General features: G+C 30.8%; 4 protein-coding genes across 9 annotated transcripts in view; 1 reads left to right on the top strand and 3 right to left on the bottom strand.

The window, feature by feature from the left end:
* Window positions 1-821: 821 nt before the first annotated feature.
* On the bottom strand, window positions 822-3996 carry LOC115878978 (translocating chain-associated membrane protein 1-like 1). The gene is made up of 7 exons (XM_030895589.1): window positions 3693-3996; window positions 3236-3403; window positions 3065-3173; window positions 2783-3002; window positions 2612-2721; window positions 2259-2552; window positions 822-1090 (listed from the first exon to the last, which is right to left on the bottom strand). The coding sequence occupies exons 1-7, from the start codon at window positions 3819-3821 to the stop codon at window positions 1011-1013; spliced, it is 1110 nt and encodes a 369-aa protein (XP_030751449.1). The 5' UTR covers window positions 3822-3996; the 3' UTR covers window positions 822-1010.
* A 397-nt stretch (window positions 3997-4393) lies between these two features.
* On the top strand, window positions 4394-9193 carry LOC115878975 (phytanoyl-CoA dioxygenase domain-containing protein 1 homolog). Its single transcript, XM_030895583.1, has 6 exons — window positions 4394-4528; window positions 4672-4885; window positions 5507-5656; window positions 5994-6258; window positions 6437-6682; window positions 8981-9193. The coding sequence occupies exons 2-6, from the start codon at window positions 4862-4864 to the stop codon at window positions 9154-9156; spliced, it is 861 nt and encodes a 286-aa protein (XP_030751443.1). The 5' UTR covers window positions 4394-4528; window positions 4672-4861; the 3' UTR covers window positions 9157-9193.
* Window positions 8830-13100, bottom strand: LOC115878974 (heparan-alpha-glucosaminide N-acetyltransferase). The gene is made up of 9 exons (XM_030895582.1): window positions 12814-13100; window positions 12417-12617; window positions 11315-11540; window positions 11094-11259; window positions 10818-11022; window positions 10589-10762; window positions 10114-10229; window positions 9710-10063; window positions 8830-9610 (listed from the first exon to the last, which is right to left on the bottom strand). The coding sequence occupies exons 2-9, from the start codon at window positions 12591-12593 to the stop codon at window positions 9298-9300; spliced, it is 1731 nt and encodes a 576-aa protein (XP_030751442.1). The 5' UTR covers window positions 12594-12617; window positions 12814-13100; the 3' UTR covers window positions 8830-9297.
* Window positions 13101-15447: 2347 nt separating this feature from the next.
* LOC115878981 (glutamate receptor ionotropic, kainate 2-like) overlaps window positions 15448-23593 on the bottom strand; it is a 63350-nt gene continuing 55204 nt past the window's right edge. For all 6 annotated transcript variants that reach the window (XM_030895591.1, XM_030895592.1, XM_030895594.1 and 3 more), the window contains 6 exons: window positions 22638-22835; window positions 20767-20947; window positions 18109-18419; window positions 17597-17723; window positions 17367-17482; window positions 15448-15709 (listed from right to left, as the gene is read on the bottom strand). In XM_030895591.1, coding sequence (XP_030751451.1) covers window positions 15626-15709; window positions 17367-17482; window positions 17597-17723; window positions 18109-18419; window positions 20767-20947; window positions 22638-22835 — 1017 coding nt within the window. In that variant the 3' untranslated portion in view covers window positions 15448-15625. The remainder of the gene's footprint in view (window positions 15710-17366; window positions 17483-17596; window positions 17724-18108; window positions 18420-20766; window positions 20948-22637; window positions 22836-23593) is intronic.

Raw genomic sequence — 23593 nt, 5'->3', positions numbered from 1 at the left:
TCCTATCAGAAACACGAGATAACGAAAATGTTTTTAGTTTACAACAGTTTTACAACCTCTTTACGAGCTAAAGAATCTGTATGAAAGTAAATAAAATTAATGCCTTTTACATTCACTATTATACACTATATCCTCGTACATTATAAACATATATTCCCATGTATTTTGATCCCTGACGCCGTTTTTTTATCACGTGTTACATTTTACAGATGAAAAAAAAAAGGTTAGATGGGTATTTTTGTTCGTGTTTAGAGTTTAGATACACCGCATAATCCAGAAGAAGACTGGCGTCATGGTAGCCTTTGAATTACTAAAAATTGTCGTAAATTAATATTTCTCTAGGGAAAAAAGGAGTTTTGACAAAAATTATAATAGAAAATGCCATTGCGAGTCTGTTTTTTGGATTGTATGTTACATTTTTGTAGATTTAAAGGCTATGAAGTCATATAAGTAGATGGAGGTAATAAATAAAACAAATAAACTATTTATTTATAACATTTATTTAAAAAAACCTTGGATGGAATAAACGACTTTACAGCTAATGTAAAATTAGGATATGAAAATGTAAAACTCACAAAAATAATTATTATACAATTTTTTTGACCTACTTATATATAATAGAAATTTTACACATTTTAACAAAAATAAAATGTATACATAGGCGTTCAGCATCTCTAAAAATATACATACCTATGAAAATAGTAAAATAAACTATTAAAAATATAGTTTTTTGTGATATATTATACGAAAAAAATATAGATATTTGTTTAAAATCATAACTAAATTTTAAATCTAAGTCAACAAACAAAATAAAGGTAGCCTTTTTTAAAATAGATTTCCTAAAAATAAATTATCTAGATATCTAGAGAGAATAAGGATGGGTTTTAATTATTCTAGGGAAGCAGTCAGTGTTTTTTTTTCCTGTATCATAGTCAAAGAAAAGCCGCGAAAAGTCAAGAGAATACAGAAAAAAATCTGTCATATTTTTTTGAGACCTTCAACGTCAAAGTTTATTTTACTTTTTGTTTTCTCAGATTTTTGTTGGTGTTTTGGTCGACTTCAGGTAAGTCAGATTCTTCACTTTTCTTTGCTGAAAATAAAGATTTTTATATATGAAATGCCCAAACACCTTTAAAAAGGTAAAAAATACTTCTTTTATGTTAAAAAAATGTTAAAATACGTTATTAAAGGATCGACTCTTCTGAAATTATCATTGATCGTAATTTCAAAGGCCACCGTGACGCCGACTATCCTCAAAACTATATTAAAAAAAATTGTTTTAAGCACGTTACATTCTTTTTTCGTAGATAAATACCATTTTTTGAGTCACATTTAAAAAAAAACTTTCTGAAAAAAAAACAGTGTCATAGTAGCACCTTAACAATGAAAATCGATCATATCTGTCCGGTCGTACCATATATTTGATGAAATGTTATGTCAGTTCTGTTTTTAATAACACAAAAAGAGTTAGAGCCCATTTGAAATTATATTCGATAGTCATTTAAAGGCTACCGTGACGCCATTTTTTTCTCGATCGAATGCTACATTTAAAATAAAAGAGATAACCTCTAAAATATGTATAGAAAAAATTCTTTCAAGCATGTTACAGAATCTTTTTCACAGGTACAAACCATTCAAGAAATTGTAAAAAACTGTATTACTGAGAAAAAAAAAACAGCATCATAGTAGCCTTAGAAATTAAAATCGATGGTATCTGTACCCTATATTTCAGAAAATTTTAAGTCAATTTTTAGTAAATAATACATAAAGTGGCTAGCCCATCTGAAATTACCTTCGATCGTCATTTCAAAGGCTACCGTGACGCCGTTTCTTTTATATCGAATGCTATATATGTATTTAAAATTAACGGGATAACCTCTAAAATATATAAAAAGACTGTTTCAGTGTGTTACATTTTTTAATCAAAATTTTAAAAAACTATTACTGAAAAAATAGAAATAAAAAACAGCATCGTAGTAGCCTTAGAAATTATTCGATGACATCTGTACCCTGTATTTGAGAAAATTTTAAGTCAATTTTTTCATAAATAATATATAAAGTGGCCAGCTCATCTGATATTATCTTCGATCGTCATTTTTAAGGCTACCATGACGCCGATTTTTTTTCCTCGATAGTACATATATAAAAAAATGTTTTAAGCGCATTACAGAATTTTTTTTATATAGATAAAAGCCATTTTTTTACTGACCAAAGACATTTTAGACAATATCACTATAAAAAAAAAAGATATCACCTACCTTTCTTTGATTTTTCCTTCTTCTGCGCCCTGGGTTTTGGCACGGTTGTCGCACTAACGCTTTCCTTAGATCTACTGATTTCCTGACTGAACACCTTGAAGATCAGATAGGTCTGGAGCACAATGATTCCAGCCAAAACCGAGAATCTTATGAGCGGTACGTTGAACTGGCCGTTTTGGATGTCCAGGACTTGGTTCTCGCGCAATGAGAGTCCGTACCAGAGCGTCAGCACAGCAATTATGGTACTACCCAGGCAGGCTACAATTTGGACTACTGTGGAGGCCAATCTAGTCACTGAAAAGTAATATTTTTCATTATTTTAATCATTATTTTGAGATATCACTTTTGTTTACCTTTAGTAAACTTTTCTTCTTTGTCTACTGTTTGTAACAATTGAGCACCATGATATACCAACTGAGCTGTGTGATTGAGTACCAATAAAACCACCAATAAACGGTTAAAGCTATATAACAAATAATATATAAAAATTCATGAAATACTAGAACACACTTTCAAAGACTTACTTCAAAACATAGGGAATCAAAACTAAAACAAAACCAGCTAAACTCAAGGTACCCTTCTTAGTCCACTCTTCTTTCTTCACTTTTTGGAAATACAACTCAGGTAACTCATGAAGACTATACGCCAGCTGAACTATGATGTACATTTTGAACAAAAAGAACATCGGAGTTGGATATTCTGACCATATTCTACCAAAATCTGGGATCAGGTGCTCTCTGAGAGCTACAGAAAGTTTAAAAATAAATTAGCATGAAAAATAAAGTGTTTTTGTAAGGTTTTCTTACCAATATCAAGTCCCCAACCAGCTGAAAGAAGGTAGAACGCTGATAACTGTCCACTGGTAGAGAAAATTGCTAGTTTAGACTTGGATAAATGAAGTTTCTTCGATATTTTCTAAATAAATTAAGATTTACCATGAATAAATCGTTCAAATCGATAGAAATTTTAATACTTACATCTAGGACATACTCTTGAAGGATAGCGTGTACGATAATACAAATTAAACTATAAAAGAACACTGCTGCAGTGTCTTTGAAACCTGGTAAGTACAATGGTATATCACCATGGTCTCCGGTAACGTTATGGTGAAGGGTAATAAACACTGAAGCCAATGGTGTTGTCGCCTAAAAAAATTAAGCAAGAGTTAGTTCTAAACATATGTTGACTGAATTTCTGTATAAAATTATAATTTAACAGCATAGAGGAGTGAATAAACTAGTTGTAATAACGTAGGTTTCCTTGTAATATGAAAATAAATAGTTTTAAACGAAGAAAATAGTTTTTTAGAGAAAATATAAACAAATCATGTCGAGGTGTTCTAAAATTATTCTCTGGAGGATAACTAAATAAAAGTATTATTAAATTAAGTTATAGAGAGGAACTAAACAAGAGATATAATCAAAATATACTTACTTGTACCATAAGGCCTACGACAAAAACCATAGCCACACAAGAAACAATATCTGCATGATTTTGTATAACAAATTCATGACTTAAAATTGGAGGATTCTTATTCGATGATTTTCGCACTGGTTTAACCATTTTCTCTGTGTGTATCTACGATAAGAGCTTAGCGAAGATTGCTGCCTTATGTTTGGCCAAATGAAGAAATACACATCTACAAGATTTTTACGATATTTTGACAAGAAAAACCGCAAATCTTGCCACGAAGAGGACACGTCAACTCACAGTACAACGTTGTCAATGTTTAAGAAATTTAAACAATTTAGTTTTGCTGTATTGTTGCTGGAATAATTAGACAAAAAATTTAAAATTTGTTTAAAATACTGAGAGCATATCCTAATAAATAAGATACAGAATTAATAATGAATTTTGAATTAATATTTTTTTTATATTTTAATATGGCAACAATGTATAATATTATACGTCTCCATCTAGTTGAATACTATAAAATTACCTTTTTTTAAATTACAGAAATCTATGGAGAAACTAACATTTTAAGGTTCTAGTTTGTACAAAAAGTATAGATGACACTAGCAGCAAATTTTTTTTTGATTTTTTTAAATTTAAATCATGATTTACTTCAATTTAATGAAAGAGCGATTTAATAATAAAATCTGACTGTTTTTGGGTGTCTATTATTAAGGTTGGACGTAAATATTTATGAGTTGTGACTAAGAACTTTCTATTTCGCACTTATGATTAACTGGTGAATAATTTTCATTCAAAAATTGCAGTGATTCAAGGTGTCTCGAACACGATGCCAAATATTGGAAATAGAAAATTAAGTATTGAAATATTGGACTAAATATAAATTTTGTTTTATGTTTAAATGACTGATAAAAAATAAATAATTCTAGTTTTACTAGAATTATTTATATATTTTTCTAGACTTATTTGTTGGTAATAAAAAAGATTTTTTTAATTCTAGACTATGGCAGTTATAGAAAAAGCTACTCAAGACAAGATCCGCGCTTTATGTGACCAAAGCTTTCAGTCTCCCGCGTCGTTCGTACTAGTAGTACGCGTTTGTAACATTGTCTCCGCTCCTAATCAAGACCAGTACCACCAAAACACGTTTAAATTCACGTTGGAGCACCATATTTTGACTGGAAGTTATAATGAAGAATAACATTAAAAACCAGGTAAATCTCTTTCAGTTGCTGCAAAATTTCGTTGTAATTGAGTTATTTTAAGTAATAAATAGAATTAAAAGAAAATAATATCTTTTTAATTTATTTAAACGTAAATTCAAGCGTATATTTGTATATAAATGTTTAAAATTATTATGTTTTCTATAAATAAACATGAAATAAAAAAGTCTTAATTAAATTTTGCTATACTATAATAAATTTGGCACTTATAGATGTTTACAAAATTTTGTAATTAAAAAATAATTATTTTAGTTAAGCTGTTTTCCTTTGCAATGTCACTCAGGGCAACTAGGCAATGTTTATCTTCAGTATTTATTATTATATTATCTACATTTTAACATTATTAATGGTCTTGCTGATATCTCTGAATAAGGCTATTTCAATAGAGTATACAGGGTGTAAACTGCATGAAAAGATATAGTGAATATTGTTGCAGATAGATTTGTAAAATATAAAAATATCTCATTCAATTAGTTGGAAGGCTTCTTTGTCTTTATTTTTTTTTAACATATATGTAGAACGATGCAAATTAATTCTCGTTCATAACGAAATAAAATAATTATTCAAAACGCTGCAGTTTCTATGTTAATTTTGTTGTATTTTTTATTTTAGTTGGATACTGACGGTTATGTAGTCTTAGAAGACTTTTTGACACCTGCAGAGGTAGAAGCCTTGAAGAAACAGGCAGAAATCCTCACTAATGCAATGCCAGAACAGTCAGAAAGAACAATTTTCAGTACCAAAGACTCAGAAAATCAACAAGTAAGTAATACCAAAATACCAAAGAATATTTTAATACCCTAATAATATTCTTCGGTAATACCATAATACCGTATGATCGAAAAAAAAACGGCGTCGAGATGGCTCGGAAAAGACAATCAATGATAATTTTGGCGAGGTCAATATCTCTATAGGCGTCATTTACTAAAACTGACATAGAACTTAAGAAAAATTAAGATTAATTATAGCAAAATGAACCAAGTCCAATAAATAAATGACGTATAGGGCTTGACATCGTCAAAATTATCATCGATTGTCATTCCCCAGCCATTTGACGCCGTTTTTTTAATTCGTAGGGATTATTTTATATTATTTTTAGAACAAAAACAAATATTTCTTGGACAGTGCGGACAAAATCAGTTATTTTTTCGAAGCAGGAGCACTAGATTCTGATGGCAAACTCACTGTCGACCCTTTAGTGTCCTTGAACAAGATAGGGCATGCCCTTCACGAACTAGACCCCGTATTCAGGGCTGTGAGCCTCAGTGAAAAAGTGAAGGAATGTGCCTTCCAGTTGGGTTTTGAAGACCCAGCCATTCCCCAGAGCATGTATATTTTCAAAAACCCCGGTATAGGCAGCGAAGGTAAAAAAAAATAATGTTTAGTGTCTTATTTATTTATAAATTTCTGTATATTATACAGGATGTCCAAAAAATGCAATGCCAAATTTCAGGGAGCGATTTCTTATCAAAAAGTTTGGAAAAAATTTTCTATAAAAAAATTGTCGTCGATTTTTTATACTTAATTATTTAAATTTTTTAGTCGTACCCCACCAAGATGCATGGTACTTACACACGGATCCAATGACAGTAGTTGGGTTCTGGTTCGCTCTTGAGGATGCAACCATCGAAAATGGGTGCTTGTGGTTCTCTAAAGGGTCACATAAAAGCGGTGTGCATAGAAGATACATCAGAAATCCCGATAAAAACTCTGAAGAATTTTTGATTTATAATGCTCCAGCTCCATTTTACCAGAAAAGTAGTTTTACAGCAGTACCTGTTCGTAAAGGTACGTCGTTATTTAACTAAATATATATAATAACAACTTGTAAGATTTAAAGCTTCCTTTTCGAGATACAGGGTGTAAATTAAGATATTTGAAAAACTATTTAATCGATTTTGATATAACTTGACCCGTTTATAATACTTACTACGGGACTTAATTTGATGTAATTAGATTTAAGTTTAATGGCCAGGGGCGGCTGTGGGGCATCATTGTTAAATTATTTTAAAGGAAAAAATAGGCACGCCACTGGTTTTTTAGAAGTTTAATATTATTTTTGGATTTAGTAATTAAAAATATAATTTTTTTGTCTCCTGGCTTTTTTGTCTATCTTGCTTACTTCTTGCGAAAAAAATTAAATTCTAATTGGTAACTAATATTATAATTGGTATTCTAATGGTAACCTGTATCTCGAAAAGGAAGCTTTAAATCTTACAAGTTGATATGAACTTTTTGTTTTATTTTTGCAAGTTCTATCGTCTATTAAATTTTCCCCTGTATACTATAGAGATACCCTGTATACTATATAATATATACTGTTGCATTACAAAAAAAAACTACTGTGATGCGTAACTTTTACATCAGGTAGTACTACACATACATATATATTCGGTCATCATCTACAACTATATATTATATATACAGGGTGTTTCAAAACAAATGCCAAAAACTTCAGGGGCTGATTCCTTGTTCAAAATAAAGGGTAGTTTGCTTCATAAACGTTGGGTCAAAAGTCAACCATTAGGGAGATATCGCGGTACAAAGATGGCGGAAAAATAATGTTTTTATTTTTTATCTTGAAAACGAAAAGAGATAGACTAATGAAATTTTTTGGAAGCATTACTGTTATGAAAACACACTTTCTGGTAATTTTTTCACTTTTTTAAAATAAGTGGAAGGGGTTGAAATAAACTACCCTTATCATTCTTGTTAACGAAATTTAAATAAAAATCTTATCAAATACATGCAAAAAAAAAATTTGGATAGTTTAGTTTGTTTAGACACTTTTTTATCTCTTGTGTTTTTTTGGTAAAACTCACCGATTTGAAATTAAAAAATAAAATGTAAAGCATTACAATCATGTCAGGACAAAAAACATTTTTGGATAAGGAATCTAGTAGGCTGCTGTCAAACAGTTTTATTTCGTAATAGTATCGTTACATTTTCTTCTGAACGATAACCTCTTGAAAATTATTTACCAAACAATTTTTAATTCTGTTTTTTAATTCATGAAAGTACAAAATAATAAAAAAAGTACATATTAAAAAATAAAAATGTTTTTTGTCCTGACATGGGGTAATGCTTTACATTTTATTTTTTAATTTCAAATCGGTGAGTTTTATCAAAAAAACACAAGAGATAAAAAAGTTTCTAAACAAACTAAACTATCCAAATTATTTTTTTTGCATGTGTTTGATAAGATTTTTCTTTAAATTTCGTTAACAAGTATAATAGGGGTAGTTTATTTCAACCCCTTCCACTCATTTTAAAAAAGTGAGAAAATTACCAGAAAGTGTGTTTTCATAACAGTAATGCTTCCATAAAATTTCATTAGTCTATCTCTTTTCGCTTTCAAGATAAAAAATTAAAAAATTATTTTTCCGCCATCTTTGTACCGCGATATCTCCCTAATGGTTGACTTTTGACCCAACGTTTATGAAGCAAACTACCCGTTATTTTGAACAAGGAATCAGCCCCTGAAGTTTTTCGCATTTGTTTTAAAACATCCTATATATTTTAAAATGGTCCAAATAACCTACATATATATACTCCCAAAATTTCAGTTCAATACAAACTGTCGTTCTCATTTCAAATTCTGCAGCGTATGAGAGGCGCCACCCTGTATAGACTTACATTTTTATAAAAAAAAATAAAGAGTTTGGTTTATTATAAAATCTTTATTTAAAACAATCAAATTTAAACAATAATAAATAAGTTAATATTACACATTCTTTAAATATATTCCTATTCTTACAATTAGACAAATAATTTAGATCAACACACACTACGTACTGTATAATATACATTCCTATATCAACAATCACGGGATATTGAACAAAATCAATATTAGTCTTTGTTAGTATTCCCTTTGCTAATATTAGTATTGTTCGCCTATGGTAAACATATCAATCAATCATACATTTAAGTTATTGTTTTAACCATATTGTCAAACAACACATAATGGATCTATTTAATTTTTTCAAAAGAAAATCATAAATTCTGAGAAAAATTTAATTTTTCTTTCAACTAAGTCATTGTTTCCTGATAAAAATGATTATAATACATTTTTATCTCTATTTTTAGGTACTTTAGTCCTAATCCATGGACAGGTAGTACATCTCAGCGAAATAAATAAATCGAAAAAATCGAGACATGCCTATACATTTCATGTGATTGAACAGAAAAATACAAAATACTCTGAAGAAAATTGGTTACAGTATCCTGAAGGCAAATCATTCTTAAGCTTATATAGAAATTGAAGAAATTATAAAATATATGAAAAAATAATATGATTTTTCTATATTTTTTACTTTGATTTAATTGTATAATTTTTGATTTTTATTTAAAGATTTAATAAAGTATTTTTAAAGACATCCTTAAAATTTATATAGCATTATTAATTAAACAGTAAAGAAATACTGTATTTTGTATAAATAATAACTGACTATAACCCAAAAATCTGCCGCCCATGAATCCGACAACAGTGCCAAAAAATGCGTTCTTCTACCATCGTCATTCAAATCTTCAGAATAAAACCATCTGACTGGGAAATGGTTGTCAGTCATTTCATGACCTATATACAGGATGATCGCGTTCATTCCAGCAAAAAGAAGTGGTTTTCCTGTCCACCACTTCTTTACATCGATCAAAAAATAGAAAATGCTCAATAAAATGAAGGCAAAACAGCTGGTTACGAATACGAAGGATATAGACCTAAAAAAATAATGATTTTTAATAAAATCCCAGAGAATTTCACGATTTTTTAGAGCTCATCTATGTTGACTTATTTCTTTTAGGTATAAATTCACGTACCACAGATTTTTATTCACAGGAATTAATCCGTCTTCTTTAGAAAACCCACAAAGAACTCCTCCAAGAACACCCAGTACAACAGACCATACGACCCATCTCAAAATTCTCTGGTAGTGAGATTTGATCACAAGAAGCGTTACTCCAGCTTGAACGCCAAGCATCACATGAAATATGGTGGTCAGGCAACCAACGATACCCTCGGGATCGAAAGGTTTTGCTTCGTAAACGGTATAGATTGTTGGTTTTTGGTATACGTGGTTGCCTAAAATCAGGCGGTCTATATAGCCTGTTGCTCCACCGATACAGTGTATGAAAGATGCGTTTTTGTGAAGTCCTCCTGGGCCCATATATCCTCTAAATATCAATATTGGTTATGTAATAGTTAGTTTATTTGTTATACATACTTTGGGCAATTTGATTCAGATACAGTGAATATTAGAACAGTATGAACAATCAGGATTACGAGGCATATTAACCAACCTTTCCAGATTTTTAATATGTCAGCCATTTCTCTTTGAATCTATATAAAAATGAAAAAAAATGCATTTTTGTGCAAATGTGATGAAACTGTATTACGGAAACTTCAGCAGCATATATTCTGCAATTGAAAATATGTAAAAAAATTCGTATAAATGTTTGTCCTAAAATGCTTAGTTAGTAAAATGCTTGTTCAAATTCCCTATGTCAATTATTTGTAAAAAATCGAAATAGAAATGAAACTTCTACACCCTGAATCTCCGAAACTATAAGCATTTTAGGACATACATTTATACGAAGTTTTTTACTTATTTTTACCTGCAGAATATGCTGTTGAAGTTTCCGGAATGCAGTTCGGACCACCCTATATAGTTAGAGTATAAAAATTATACCTATACTTACCCATAACTTATGCTCAGTTTTTTCATTCAAATTCCTGTCCATTGTAAGAATACATATAGTCGTTACAATAAAATAACAAAGCCCAAACCTTTGCAAAACTCCAAATATTCTTATGTAGTATACATCACAGCCAGAGTTCAGGAATATACCAATCAAAAACAGTTTAACAGATCTCTAAAAATTGTTTTATCTCAATTTTACTCAACAAATAATAGTAAAAACAAAGTACCTTGGCTACATTTATGATGAGATCTTTATTAGAAATGTTCCTTTTAAAACTGGATACTAAGGATATGGGGATACATGTGCCCATGATCCACATAAACCACGGAAATACCAAGTCTGCTACGTGTAGGCCATTCCAAATAGCGTGGTGAACGAATTGGTAGCCTCCATTACCAAAATTTGCAAAGATCATTATTACAATACTTATTCTACAAGAGATCAAATAAAAATGATCTAGTTTTGAAGTCCCTTTATGGTATTAAATTAACAATATTCTTACCCTCTGAAGGCATCTATAGACATAACCCTTTCTTTTTTAGGTGCTTCTTCGTTTGATCCTCCATCAACTTGAGATTCTTTGTTTCTTTTCCATTTATTGTAAAACAAAAATAAATAATAAACGCTACCAAAAACAAGAATGTGCAACAAAAGTACAGTAATAATAGCTAAAATATTAAAAAATCAATAAAATATTCATCATTTTATGTGTATAAAACTTACGGGAATAAGCATTGACAGGTTCTTTGATAGTCTCGACACTGCAGGAACTTGTATTTTGAATTTTAATGTTATATATTCCAAATTGTTCAAAATTTGGATCTAAATCACATATGACACCTCTGGATATGTCTTTATAGGAATATTCGTTCTGTTCAGTGCTTAATCTAAGTTTTCTTCCGGTTTCCAGGATTTCTGTGGTGGATTTATCCAGAAATGTATAAGGACACTAAAATATTACAGTTAAGGGTTGGAACCTTTGGTGTTACACAGCAAAATAAAAACACTAAATCACCACAATACACCAAAACACTTTTACTTTTACACTGAACGCGCGTTTCGCTAACCATGTTAGCATCATCAGCAGATGATTATAAACTAAAGTACAATCTACAAGTTGAGCGTTTATATACTCGCCCAGTGGGCACCGAGTGGGCGTGGCAAAATCTAGCCAACCGAGTCAGAGCCTACTGAGCGTAACAGTTAGATTACCGCCACTAGAGTAGTAGGAACAACGAACTTGAAGGAATTGAACCGTTGTCTCTGTTTGTACTATCTTTACATTTATTAATTCTGATGCTTTCATATGCATCTAATTGCCTGTAATTTGAGACTTGTTTAATTAATTTTAAATTATTAAGATCAATACAATGTTCTAATTAATTAAACAAGTCTCAAATTACAGGCAATTAGATGCATATGAAAGCATCAGAATTAATAAATGTAAAGATAGTATGAATAGAGACAACGGTCCAATTCCTTCAAGTTCTTTGTTCCTACTACTCTAGTGGCGGAAATCTAACTGTTACGCTCAGTGGGCTCTGACTCGGTTGGCTAGATTTTGTCACGCCCACTCGGTGCCCACTGGGCGAGTATATAAATGCTCAACTTGTAGATTGTACTTTAGTTTATAATCATCTGCTAATGATGCTAACATGGTTAGCGAAACGCGCGTCCAGTGTAAAAGTAAAAGTGTTTTGGTGTATTGTGGTGATTTAGTGTTTTTATTTTGATACTAAAATATACATTATTATACAATTTTTTTAACAAAACGAGTCAAGATAATAAATATAAAATAATGAAGCGTAAAGAATGTTTTTCTTACCTCTACACATTCTGGATTGAGACTGTATATGTAAACTTCATTCAAATCTATTTCACTATTTTCTGTAGTGACCATAAAATAGTGTTGGTCCAGTTTCAAGTTATCCATATCGAAAATTTTGTCCTGAAATTTCACGAACCCATCCCCAGTGTAATCGTCGATGAAATCCCAAGTCATTTTTGAATATTTTTGCCTGAAAACCTATAAAAAAGAAGCTCAAATAATTATTGAGATTTAAAGGTTTTCATATAGAATTACATAGTTTAATGAAAATATACGTTTTATAAAATTCTTTTCTATAAATTTTCTAAAAATTATTATTTTTTACTAACTTATTCAAGATTAAATCATTTTGAGATATATAAAGTACAAATTATTATAGTAAATAAAGACTTACCTATATTAATCAGAAACAATACCCGAGTGAAAGTAAATTACAATAACTTTCCACCACTGAATACACAACAACACTATCAAGTACTATACTAACAAATAATAATATCACAGATATCAGATTTTGTTTTGTTGTATCTATAAAATGCGTTAAAGCAATACACAAATCGCGATTTTTTTTATCTAAACATTGTTATTATAATAATTATTAGTAGAGTATATAAAGACTGATCGTACGGTACTGACATTGGATGCACAGTAATACCGTATGTTACGCTTTAAGTGGCAAAAATAAAAGTGCTTGTTTTGAATAAAGTGGTTTATTACAATGGCAGGGACATTGATACTCGAAGAGCAAGATAAAATTTCGAAACTATATACAGTGTGTCCCAATATTCGGTGGATATAAAACTACTAATTATTTTTGTACTTTGGAAAAAACTGTTCATTAAAATGTTGTATCCTATATGTTATAGGGCTTGTTTCTCTCTACAATTTCCTGTCTCACAATGTACCGTTTGTGTCGGGGAAGGGATTATAGTTTCATAGTTGTCGATTTTTGAAAGAAATCAGTACATGTATATTGTTTCGTAAATTTTTCATTTTATTGATTTTATGGAAAGCACTGTTCATTAAAATGTTGTATCCTATGTTATAGGGCTTGTTTCTCTCTACAATTTCCTGTTGCACAATGTACCGTTTGTGTCCGGGAAGGGTTCATAGTTTCATAGTTGTCGATTTTCGAAAGAAGTCAGTACATGTATATTATTTAGTATATTTTTCATTTTATTGATTTTATGGAAAGAACTGTTCATTAAAATGTTGGATCCTATGTTATAGGGCTTGTTTCTCTCTACAATTTCCTGTCTCACAATGTACCGTTTGTGTCCAGGAAGGGTTCATAGTTTCATAGATGTCGATTTTCGAAAGAAATCAGTACATGTATATTATTTCGTAAATTTTTCATTTTATTGATTTTATGGAAAGCACTGTTCATTAAAATGTTGTATCCTATGTTATATGGCTTGTTTCTCTCTACAATTTCCTGTCTCACAATGTACCGTTTGTGTTCGGGAAGGGTTCATAGTTTCATAGTTGTCGATTTTCGAAAGAAATCAGTACATGTATATTATTTCGTATATTTTTCATTTTATTGATTTTATGGAAAGCACTGTTCATTAAAATGTATCCTATGTTATAGGGCTTGTTTCTCTCTACAATTTCCTGTCTCACAATGTACCGTTTGTGTCCAGGAAGGGTTCATAGTTTCATAGATGTCGATTTTCGAAAGAAATCAGTACATGTATATTATTTCGTATATTTTTCATTTTATTGATTTTATGGAAAGCATTATTCATTAAAATGTTGTATCCTATGTTATAGGATATATTCTCTCTACAATTTCCTGTTGCACAATGTACCGTTTGTGTCCGGGAAGGGTTCATAGTTTCATAGTTGTCGATTTTCGAAAGAAATCAGTACATATATAAATAATTACAAGTTATTACCTCGATACAAATGTTTGTCCGTTACAGGGCATCAAATTTAAGAAAATAAATATATTTTTTAAGATTTGAATAAAATTTAAAGTGCCTATGTTTTGCTAAGCGTTTTAACATGTGATTTTCACAAAAAAAAAACAGAAAGGGCTCCAGAAGGGCGAAAATTACCGCCACCCTTACATAAATTGTAATTAAAAAATGCAACTTCAAGGACAACTGATTTTTTAAATGGTTCTTTTAGTATTTACTACATTTTTGTAGAAAAAAAATGTTTTTCCAAAGCTGACCTACAAAATATATCTTATGTTACATTAAACATTAAAATCTAGTAAAAAAAATATTATGTCAGTGTTACAAAGAATTTTTGACAATAAAAATCAATTGATTTCTTATTTGCCCTCTAATGGGAAACAAGACAAGTACTTTTGTACAGGGATTAACAGTGTTGAGTTAACTTATTTTAATTCCAACAACATTGGGACACCCTGTATAAAAGTGGTTTACTGATGCATTATTCATTGTTTACCTCTATTGTTTTCTGTAGATGACTTAGAATCATTTTTACCTGTGCATGTTTTTTTTTTAATTTTATATCATTGAATACAGGAATGTCAAGTATTTTAAAAATATCTATTAATTTGATTTTTTTCGCTCTTTTACAGGTCTTATTATTTGTTGATATTTAGCCTATAAATTTGCATTATCTTTAACTATACATACAGATTATTATGCTTTGATTATGCTTATATTACATTATTTATTATATTATTTTAATAATTTTACCTATTAGTCAGAATGCCTGAAAAACCCTACTCTTAGCAGTTCAGGTATCTCTTTATAAAACAAAATTACGAAATTTTCTTTTTGATTGAACCATGAGAAATATCTATTAAATAAATGTAAATGAGATGCACAAATACTGGTTAACTTTCTTTATCGAATTCATTACATGGTCATCCAGTTAGTAATCATAATATTCTTAAATCTGGTTATATGTGTCAATAGCTATTATGATGTGTTCCATTTTAGAAAGTCAAGAAGTTTTAGTAAGCCAAAGAGATTTTTTTTTGAAACAAAAAACCAGGTTTTTTTTGAATAATCTTTTTATTTAAAATTTACCATACAACGATTTTTAAAATTTAAAGTATCCAGAAAATTATATACCTAACAAAAAAATAAGTAGAATATTAGTAAAAAAAGGTGTAGTATACTAAATTGAGCTTGTTCAATAATTTTATACATGATTAGAATATTTATAATAATTTTAATCAAAGTAAAACAATCTAAAAATATAAAAAAATAATAAGTTTATGCCTAGTTTACTTTCTCGCCTCCTTGATGCTGTTGTCTTTGTATTGCAGCTTGTTTTTCGATTTGAAAAGGTTGGCAATCGTTTTTCTAAAAATAATAAAGCAGAAAGCAATACTTTTAAACCTTCCATTTATACAGGGTGGGCCACTGAAAACTTACAATAGCTATAATTTTTAAACTAAAAAAGGTATCAAAAAAATAAAAAAAAACCGTTTCTATAACATCGAGGGGGAATACATATGACGTATTTTTTGAACCACCCCGACCTACCCCTAAGGCGGCACCACTACTCACTTGAAAATCTTAAATGGCAACACCCCACTTGTGGCGCCTTTTTGGAAAACTACCCCTTACACGAAAAATTAGGAGGACATTAATGAGAAAAGTGATTTGTTCAGCATAAGTTACAAATTGGGACCCAGCTAAATGAGGTTTTTTTCAAACTACCCCGACCCACCCCTAGGTGCCACCCCCTCACTTTTAACCTCAAGATAGCGATACCCCACTTGTGACACCTCTTTGGAAAGCGTATAAAAAATGCTGAACGACTGTCATAAAAAAGAACCCAAAAAATAGAGCCTAAAAATAAAACAAAAATGTCAAAACGTGTCAAAATCAATAGAATGAATTATTTTTGTATCCATGAACCATTGCGAGAAAAAAAAGCTGGTACAAAGAAATTTATTTGGACTCTTCTTAATGAAGACCTCATACACTTTCAGCAAGATGGAGCCCCTTCGCATTATTCTATTGTCACAAGGCGGTGGTTGGATAAATATTATCCAAGGCAATGGATTGGCAGAAGGGGTCTAATCGAGTGGCCGCCAAGGTCACCTGATCTCACTCCTTTAGACTTTTCCTTGTGGGGTTACACTAAATTCGTTGCAAGAATTGCGGTAGAGGAGAACTGAAGCATGTCGAAATATTCCGAGAGAAACTTTCCAAAAAGTGGGAGAAGAATTTGAAAATCGTTTGTATTTTTGTATGGAACAAAACGGCTGTCATTTTGAGCAATTATTAAAATAAATTATCATTTTAAATTTCTTTCAAATTGTCACACCTACATTTCTTGTCACTAACCAGTAATTAAGTTGAAATCTGTATGACCATCTTTTAGCAATTTCAATTAGCTTTCCAAAGAAGTATCACAAGTGGGGTATCGCTATCTTGAGATTAGAAGTGAGGGGGTGCCAACTAGGGGTGGGTTGGGGTGGTTTGAAAAATACTTCATTTAGCTGGGTCCCAATTTGTAACTTATGCTGAAAAAATCACCTTTTTCATTAATGTCCACCTAATTGTTCGTGTAAGGGTAGTTTTTCAATTTCACCCTAAGAACTTTATGATCATCATTTAGCATGTTTCATGAGCTTTCCAAAAAGATGCCACAAGTGGGGTGTTGCCATTTAAGATTTTCAAGTGAGTAGGGGTGCCTCCTAAGGGGTAGGTCGGGGTGGTTCAAAAAATACGTCATATGTATTCCCCCTCGATATTATAGAAACGGTATTTTTTATTTTTTTGATATTTGATAAATTATAGCCATTGTAAGTTTTCAGTGGCTCACCCTGTATTATATTCTTCATGGAATTAAAAATGATACATATTTAGTTTAAACAAAGAAGGTCATCGTAAAAGAGTTAATTTTTAGCTCTTAATGTACAAAAAAAAAGAAAAAAAAATAATAAAAAACCGAACTTTGAGTCTTGTTTTTTTTCAAGAAAAAGGTATATTAAGTAAATATTCTTACAAATTGTATATGAGCAGAACACAGTCTAGGACTTAGCCCATTGGTTGGGGGTGCCCTTGCTGGTGGCTGAGGGGGATGTGGTGGTATATCAAGGGGTGAAGGTACGTAAGTTACACCTAGAAAAAAAATTGGTAAAAAAATGAAAATTTTTTTTTAAAAAATATATATTTTTTTTAATTATTTTTAAACATTTTTTTAAATTTTTTTTTAATAATATAGCACTGTTCTACCTGAAAGACACTTAGAACACTGTCTTTTCAATGCAGGCCTTTGACGTGAACCCCTACATTTCAATGCAAAACACAATTCACCTCCCATTTCAGAACATATGGATTGATGCGGTGCCGTTGGAGATCTCTGAAAAAAAAAATAAAAATAAAAAAATATCTAAAAAAATGCATATAATTTTATTTTGTTCCACTATTGACAAGCTTATTTTCATTATTTTTTGGGCCAGGATATTCTTTACTAAACAATGTTATTTTTTTTAGTTACTAAACATTAGTTTACGTTAGTTTACTAAACATTATTATTTAATAATTTCTGTTTATATAAAATATCATATAGATAACATCATCGATTATAATTCCCAGCCGTCTTGGACGCCGTTTTTTTTCCATCTTACGGTACCTATACGACACTTATACGGGCTCTTAAATAAATGCAGGTATTCTAACTCGTAACATGTAAATAAAAATAAAAAAAATTGTTTATAAAAATATAAAATGCTGTTTTTATTTACCTTCTCAGCTATAGCAGTTTTCTTGGAGTTATAACAAAACTCCACGATGGCTATGATAACTGCAAACGCCAGACCGCACAGCAAAACAACAAAAACGCCACCTATATTGTCAACGCCCAAACTGTTAGCTTTGGATTCTTTCCCTTTGTCATTCCTGGTGCACGTTTCTCCTGTGTTTTTCCACCACTTGTCGTAGAGCATCTGGATTTCCCCTTTTTCCTGTAATTCCAGAATTGCCAGGGATATTTTGTCCCTCCATGGACTACCCATGGGTGTGGCAATGCCATAACCTTTAGAATCCAATAATCCTCCTACAAAATTAAAAATATCATAAATTCTATTACTTTAACTTAGTAAAAAGTGTCGTAACAAAGATGTAACGATTCTTCATACACTTTTCCTACCCCTATTAAAGGGAAAATCTTAAAGAGATGAATGCCCTCTAACGGGACTAACAAAGCACTTTTGTTTAGAGGTAAATTGTGCCAAATTAAATTTTTTGATTCCAGAAATACGTAGTAGTTCTATGTCTACGGAATATTGGGACACCCTGTATACATTTTTTCATAATTAATAAAAAAGAAAAATCGACATCTATGAAAATATGAACCCTTTCTGGATACAAACGGTACATTGTGAGACAGGAAATTGTAGAGAGAAACAAGCCCTATAACATAGGATACAACATTTTAATGAACAGTGCTTTCCATAAAATCAATAAAATGAAAAATATACGAAATAATATACATGTTCTGATTTCTTTCGAAAATCGACATCTATGAAAATATGAACCCTTCCTGGACACAAACGGTACATTGTGAGACAGGAAATTGTAGCGAGAAAAAAGCCCTATAACATAGGATACAACATTTTAATGAACAGTGCTTTCCATAAAATCAATAAAATGAAAAATATACGAAATAAAATAAATGTATCGATTTCTTTCGAAAATCGACATCTATGAAAATATGAACCCTTCCTGGACACAAACGGTACATTGTAAGACAGGAAATTGTAGAGAGAAACAAGCCCTATAATATAGGATACAACATTTTAATGAACAGTGCTTTCCATAAAATCAATAAAATGAAAAATGTACGAATGTCGATTTCTTTCGAAAATCGACATCTATGAAAATATGAACCCTTCCTGGACACAAACGGTACATTGTGAGACAGGAAATTGTAGAGCGAAACAAGCCCTATAACATAGGATACAACATTTTAATGAACAGTGCTTTCCATAAAATCAATAAAATGAAAACTATACGAAATAAAATAAATGTACCGATTTCTTTCGAAAATCGACATTATGAAAATATGAACCCTTCCTAGACACAAACGGTACATTGTGAGACAGGAAATTGTAGAGAGAAACAAGCCCTATAACATAGGATACAACATTTTAATGAATAGTGCTTTCCATAAAATCAATAAAATGAAAAATATACGAAATAAAATAAATGTACCGATTTCTTTCGAAAATCGATATCTATGAAAATATGAACCCTTCCTGGACACAAACGGTACATTGTAAGACAGGAAATTGTAGAGAGACACAAGCCCTATAACATAGGATACAACATTTTAATGAACAGTGCTTTCCATAAAATCAATAAAATGAAAAATATACGAAATAAAATAAATGTACCGATTTCTTTCGAAAATCGACATCGATTTATCAAGTTATAGTTCTATTATTCCTTAATTTGGTTAAGTATTATAAGTTCTTAAAAATAAGAAAATTAATCACTGATGGAAGATTATTTATCAATTATTTTTTATCTTTTTATAAAAACGTGATTAAAATATCAAATATTCGGATGTCGCTTACTAATATAGGATAATTTTAACTTTCAAGTCATGCGATAAGATGATTATTATATACAAGGTGTCTCCAAAGGACGCAAATTTAAATTAGTTCTCTAATAAAAATAATAAAACTCATCAATACAAAAAGCGTAACAAAAGTAAAGCAAAGTATTTGAGTAAATTAATAAAAATTAATAAAAAATTAACGTATATTTTTTCAGATAATATATTTTTTTTCCCTAGCATCTGTTAAAATTGCCTTATATCTATCAAAAATAGTAGATAAAATAGTACTTTAACCGCAGGGGTAGATTAAATGATACTTTGACAGCGAGGATAGGTTAAAAACTTTATTTTTTCTCGCACGTTTTTTAATTGGTTCCATTTTTGAAAATGTTTGTATTCCTTTTCATAAGTTATTCGGGATTTAAATGGAAGTAGTTTGGATATGGCGTTTGTCGCCTCAGCCTAAATATCTGTTGGTAATTTAATTATTTCGTTTTGAGCCATTTCTGGTTCCAATTCAATCAGCAATCGACACGAAAGAGAATTAAAAAATATTGACTCAAAACTGACAACTAAAGAGACAGCATAAGACAGTTTTATTTATTTGTCAAATTACATAGAAACCAACACCAACCCAGCACAATATTTTTTCTACTCGTAATAAATTCCTTGAAATAATAATTTCTGAATATTTTTTAAACCGTAACTCGTTATGGAAAAAAATATTGTTATATATACGATGATTTCATCGTTTGTGAATTAATCTTTTCTGGCTGTAAAATACCATTTTATCGTCTTCTATAAAAAATAACTATGAACTACTCATTACTCTGACACAAACCTATTTGAGTTAAATTACAATCCCTTTGAACAATATAATCCAACATGGTTGATTCCATAAGAAAGGCGTAGTTTCCTTCTAGAACTTTCTTAATTCCTTCTTCGTAAGTAGGCACAAAAACCGAGGGTTTTCTGTTTTCCATGAACCTCCACATTTTCTTATACGTCTCTATCATTGAATCCTAAAAAAAATCTTTATTACTAATTTTATAATAATGCATAATGGCATAATTCTAACCAAAATCTATCTAATATCTTGGCCACATATACAAGAAAACTCAAACTTAAACACAATTAAAATACACACACCGGAAAAATCTAGGGATATCATTTTATTAAAGTTAAAAATAAATGTTTTGAATAAACAACCACATATTTGTAGGCCGATTCTTTCTACTTCGATTGAAACGAAGTAGTCACACTAGTTATTTCTAAATTTGGGATATTTGCAGAAGTGTTTGTGCATTTTTTGTTAAATGTATAAACAGCACCTAGCATCAATTGTTCGAATTTAACCTGTACTGGCTATGTTTTTATGATAACTGGCCAGAATTCATTCAAATAACTCTGTTTAGTATTAAACGACATTATGGAGCGTAGACATCTTAACAGAGATGAAATGCTAAGGACCATGGGTATGCTCGAAGCTGGAATGCGCCAAATCGACGTAGCTAGAGCATTAAATACAACGCGAAGTGTAATATCGCGATTAAGTGCAAGCCACCGTGAAAATGGTGATGTTGCTGCAAGGCACACAGGGCAACATCGCATTACTACCCCTCAGCAAGATCATTTTTTACAATTAAATGCTCGACGCCGACCGACTTTTACAGCACCAGAGCTTAGTTTAATTCTCCAGGAAACACATAATGTAACCGTTAGTCCTGACACTGTACGCAATAAGAGAGAGGTCAACTTAAGAAGCAGACGCCCTGGAGAGCTCAATCCTTAACGAGAGGAAAGCGAGAGGTACGATATTTATGGGCTCAAGATCATGTTCAGAGGTCGAATGAACAATGGGCCAATGTTCTCTTCACGGATGAGTCACGCTTTGGAATTCATCCGGATTCGAGAAGGCTTAGGGTATGGAGAGAACCAGGAAATCTTATTCGGTTGGATCATGTTCAGGAAGTGCATCTTTATCAAGGTGAAGTCTGGGGAAGAGTCCAGTTCGGCCGAAAAACCGATCTCGTTTTTCTTGAAAGGTTTCTAACAGGAATCACATATCGTGATTTAATTCTTGAGCCTGTCGTGTTACCATATGCCAATGATTTTGGTAGAAACTTCATTCTCATGCATGACAATGCACGGCCTCATACAGCCAGAGTGGTAAGTAAGTTTATCAATGCTAATCAATTAAACATCTTACCCTGGCCGGCCCAATCTCCTGACCTCAACCCCATCGCGCACGTATGGGACGCGGTCCAAAGAAGAATTTTGAGAATGGGTATGCCTCGTGAAACTCGTAGGGATCTGGTTCGGGCCGTGAATGCAGTGTGGCAGGCTGTACCTCAAGAAGAGATCGACAACCTGATCAGGAGCATGGAGAGACGATGTAGGGCTGTAATGAACAGTAGAGGAGGCCATACCCTTTATTAAGTAAAATTGGTTTTATCTTTTTTTTTTAATTCACAGTTTAGAATAAAAAAAATGTGTGTATTTTTTTGAGTTCAATATAAATCAAGGTAAGTTTGAAAAATTCGGTAAATTTTGCATTTTTATTTCCAATACGTCCTGTAAACTATTTGTTTATTATAATTATATTATATCAGAAATGCAAATAATAAAAATTACTGACGATGGCTGGATAAAATTGTAATATCCGTAGACTTTTCCGGTGTGTGTATATATAATCACATTATAACGAATTACCCTAAAAAATGTCATGGTAGATCCACTTTCCAGTGTTCCATATGGTATTTCGGTTTGGCTGGCTAAATCTTCTGCATTCTCTATAGGAGTTATCATTCGTTCCACTGTCAGAAATGCAGCCAAGTTGGCTGTGTACGAAGAAATGATGATCAGAGTGAAGAACCACCATATTCCACCCACAATTCTTGTAGATGTAGCCTAATAAATCGTAAGAAAATATTAGTACGACTGGAATCTGTTAAACTTTTATCATATCACTATTTTAATTGACATCTTTTTTTTTTGAAATTAAGCGAAATTAAGAAATCTAAACCTTATCTAAAATAATAATAACCCAACACTGACAAAAATAATAGATTCATTCATCCTTCAAGTATTTGGTTTCAATATAGCACCTATATTTTCTTATATACAGTGTGATTTAAAAATAAATTTACTCAAAAAAAATATTCTATGAACATCGTATGTTAAAGAAAATGAATCAATATTTAAATTAAGAATATAAAGAAGAAGAAAAAGAAAAGTATAAGATTCAGAGGCTAATGAGTGTTTTTTTCACTAATGCAACTACTTTTTATGTAATTTTTTATCAAGATTTTAATTATTTTTTAACAATTATCATATATTAAATAAAAAGGTTTATTTTTAAACTCAAATTTCTTGACATTCAATAAATAAAAAAAATCTTTACTGAATATTTGTACTATTTATTCAGATTATTTTTAAGTGATAGATTTTAAAATAGACTCAATAAAATTAAACAAATTAAGGTCTTTATACTGTTTTATAGAATTTTTTATACCATATTCAAGATTCAACGTAATGCTGCGAGGAAAAAGATATAGAATAAAGTATAGGTGCTTATAGAATTATTTTTAAATCTAGATGGTCAGTGTTGGGTTATGAGAAAGGGGGGGGGGAATAATGATAGAAGAAAGAGATAAATATAAAAAATA

The sequence above is a fragment of the Sitophilus oryzae genome, unplaced genomic scaffold, assembly GCF_002938485.1.
Source record: "Sitophilus oryzae breed Bouriz unplaced genomic scaffold, Soryzae_2.0 scaffold_154_pilon_pilon, whole genome shotgun sequence".
In the NCBI taxonomy this organism is placed as follows: Eukaryota; Metazoa; Arthropoda; class Insecta; order Coleoptera; family Curculionidae; genus Sitophilus; species Sitophilus oryzae.
This window is presented reverse-complemented; position numbering and strand designations above follow the sequence as displayed.

What these genes read in the sequence shown, in the direction of transcription:
- LOC115878975 (XM_030895583.1), top strand. Translation starts at nt 4,862, where the DNA reads ATGAAGAATAACATTAAAAACCAG. An exon ending in CCCCGGTATAGGCAGCGAAG is followed by an intron (nt 6,259 to 6,436) that starts GTAAAAAAAAAT and finishes TAAATTTTTTAG; the next exon opens with TCGTACCCCACCAAGATGCA. An exon ending in AGCAGTACCTGTTCGTAAAG is followed by an intron (nt 6,683 to 8,980) that starts GTACGTCGTTAT and finishes CTCTATTTTTAG; the next exon opens with GTACTTTAGTCCTAATCCAT.
- LOC115878978 (XM_030895589.1), bottom strand. Translation starts at nt 3,821, where the DNA reads ATGGTTAAACCAGTGCGAAAATCATCGAATAAGAATCCTCCAATTTTA. An exon ending in TGGTTGGGGACTTGATATTG is followed by an intron (nt 3,003 to 3,064) that starts GTAAGAAAACCT and finishes AACTTTCTGTAG; the next exon opens with CTCTCAGAGAGCACCTGATC. An exon ending in AGAAGAAAAGTTTACTAAAG is followed by an intron (nt 2,553 to 2,611) that starts GTAAACAAAAGT and finishes ATTACTTTTCAG; the next exon opens with TGACTAGATTGGCCTCCACA.
- LOC115878974 (XM_030895582.1), bottom strand. Translation starts at nt 12,593, where the DNA reads ATGACTTGGGATTTCATCGACGATTACACTGGGGATGGGTTCGTGAAA. An exon ending in TCAATCCAGAATGTGTAGAG is followed by an intron (nt 11,541 to 12,416) that starts GTAAGAAAAACA and finishes GTAATATTTTAG; the next exon opens with TGTCCTTATACATTTCTGGA. An exon ending in AAACTGAGCATAAGTTATGG is followed by an intron (nt 10,230 to 10,588) that starts GTAAGTATAGGT and finishes ATTTTTATATAG; the next exon opens with ATTCAAAGAGAAATGGCTGA.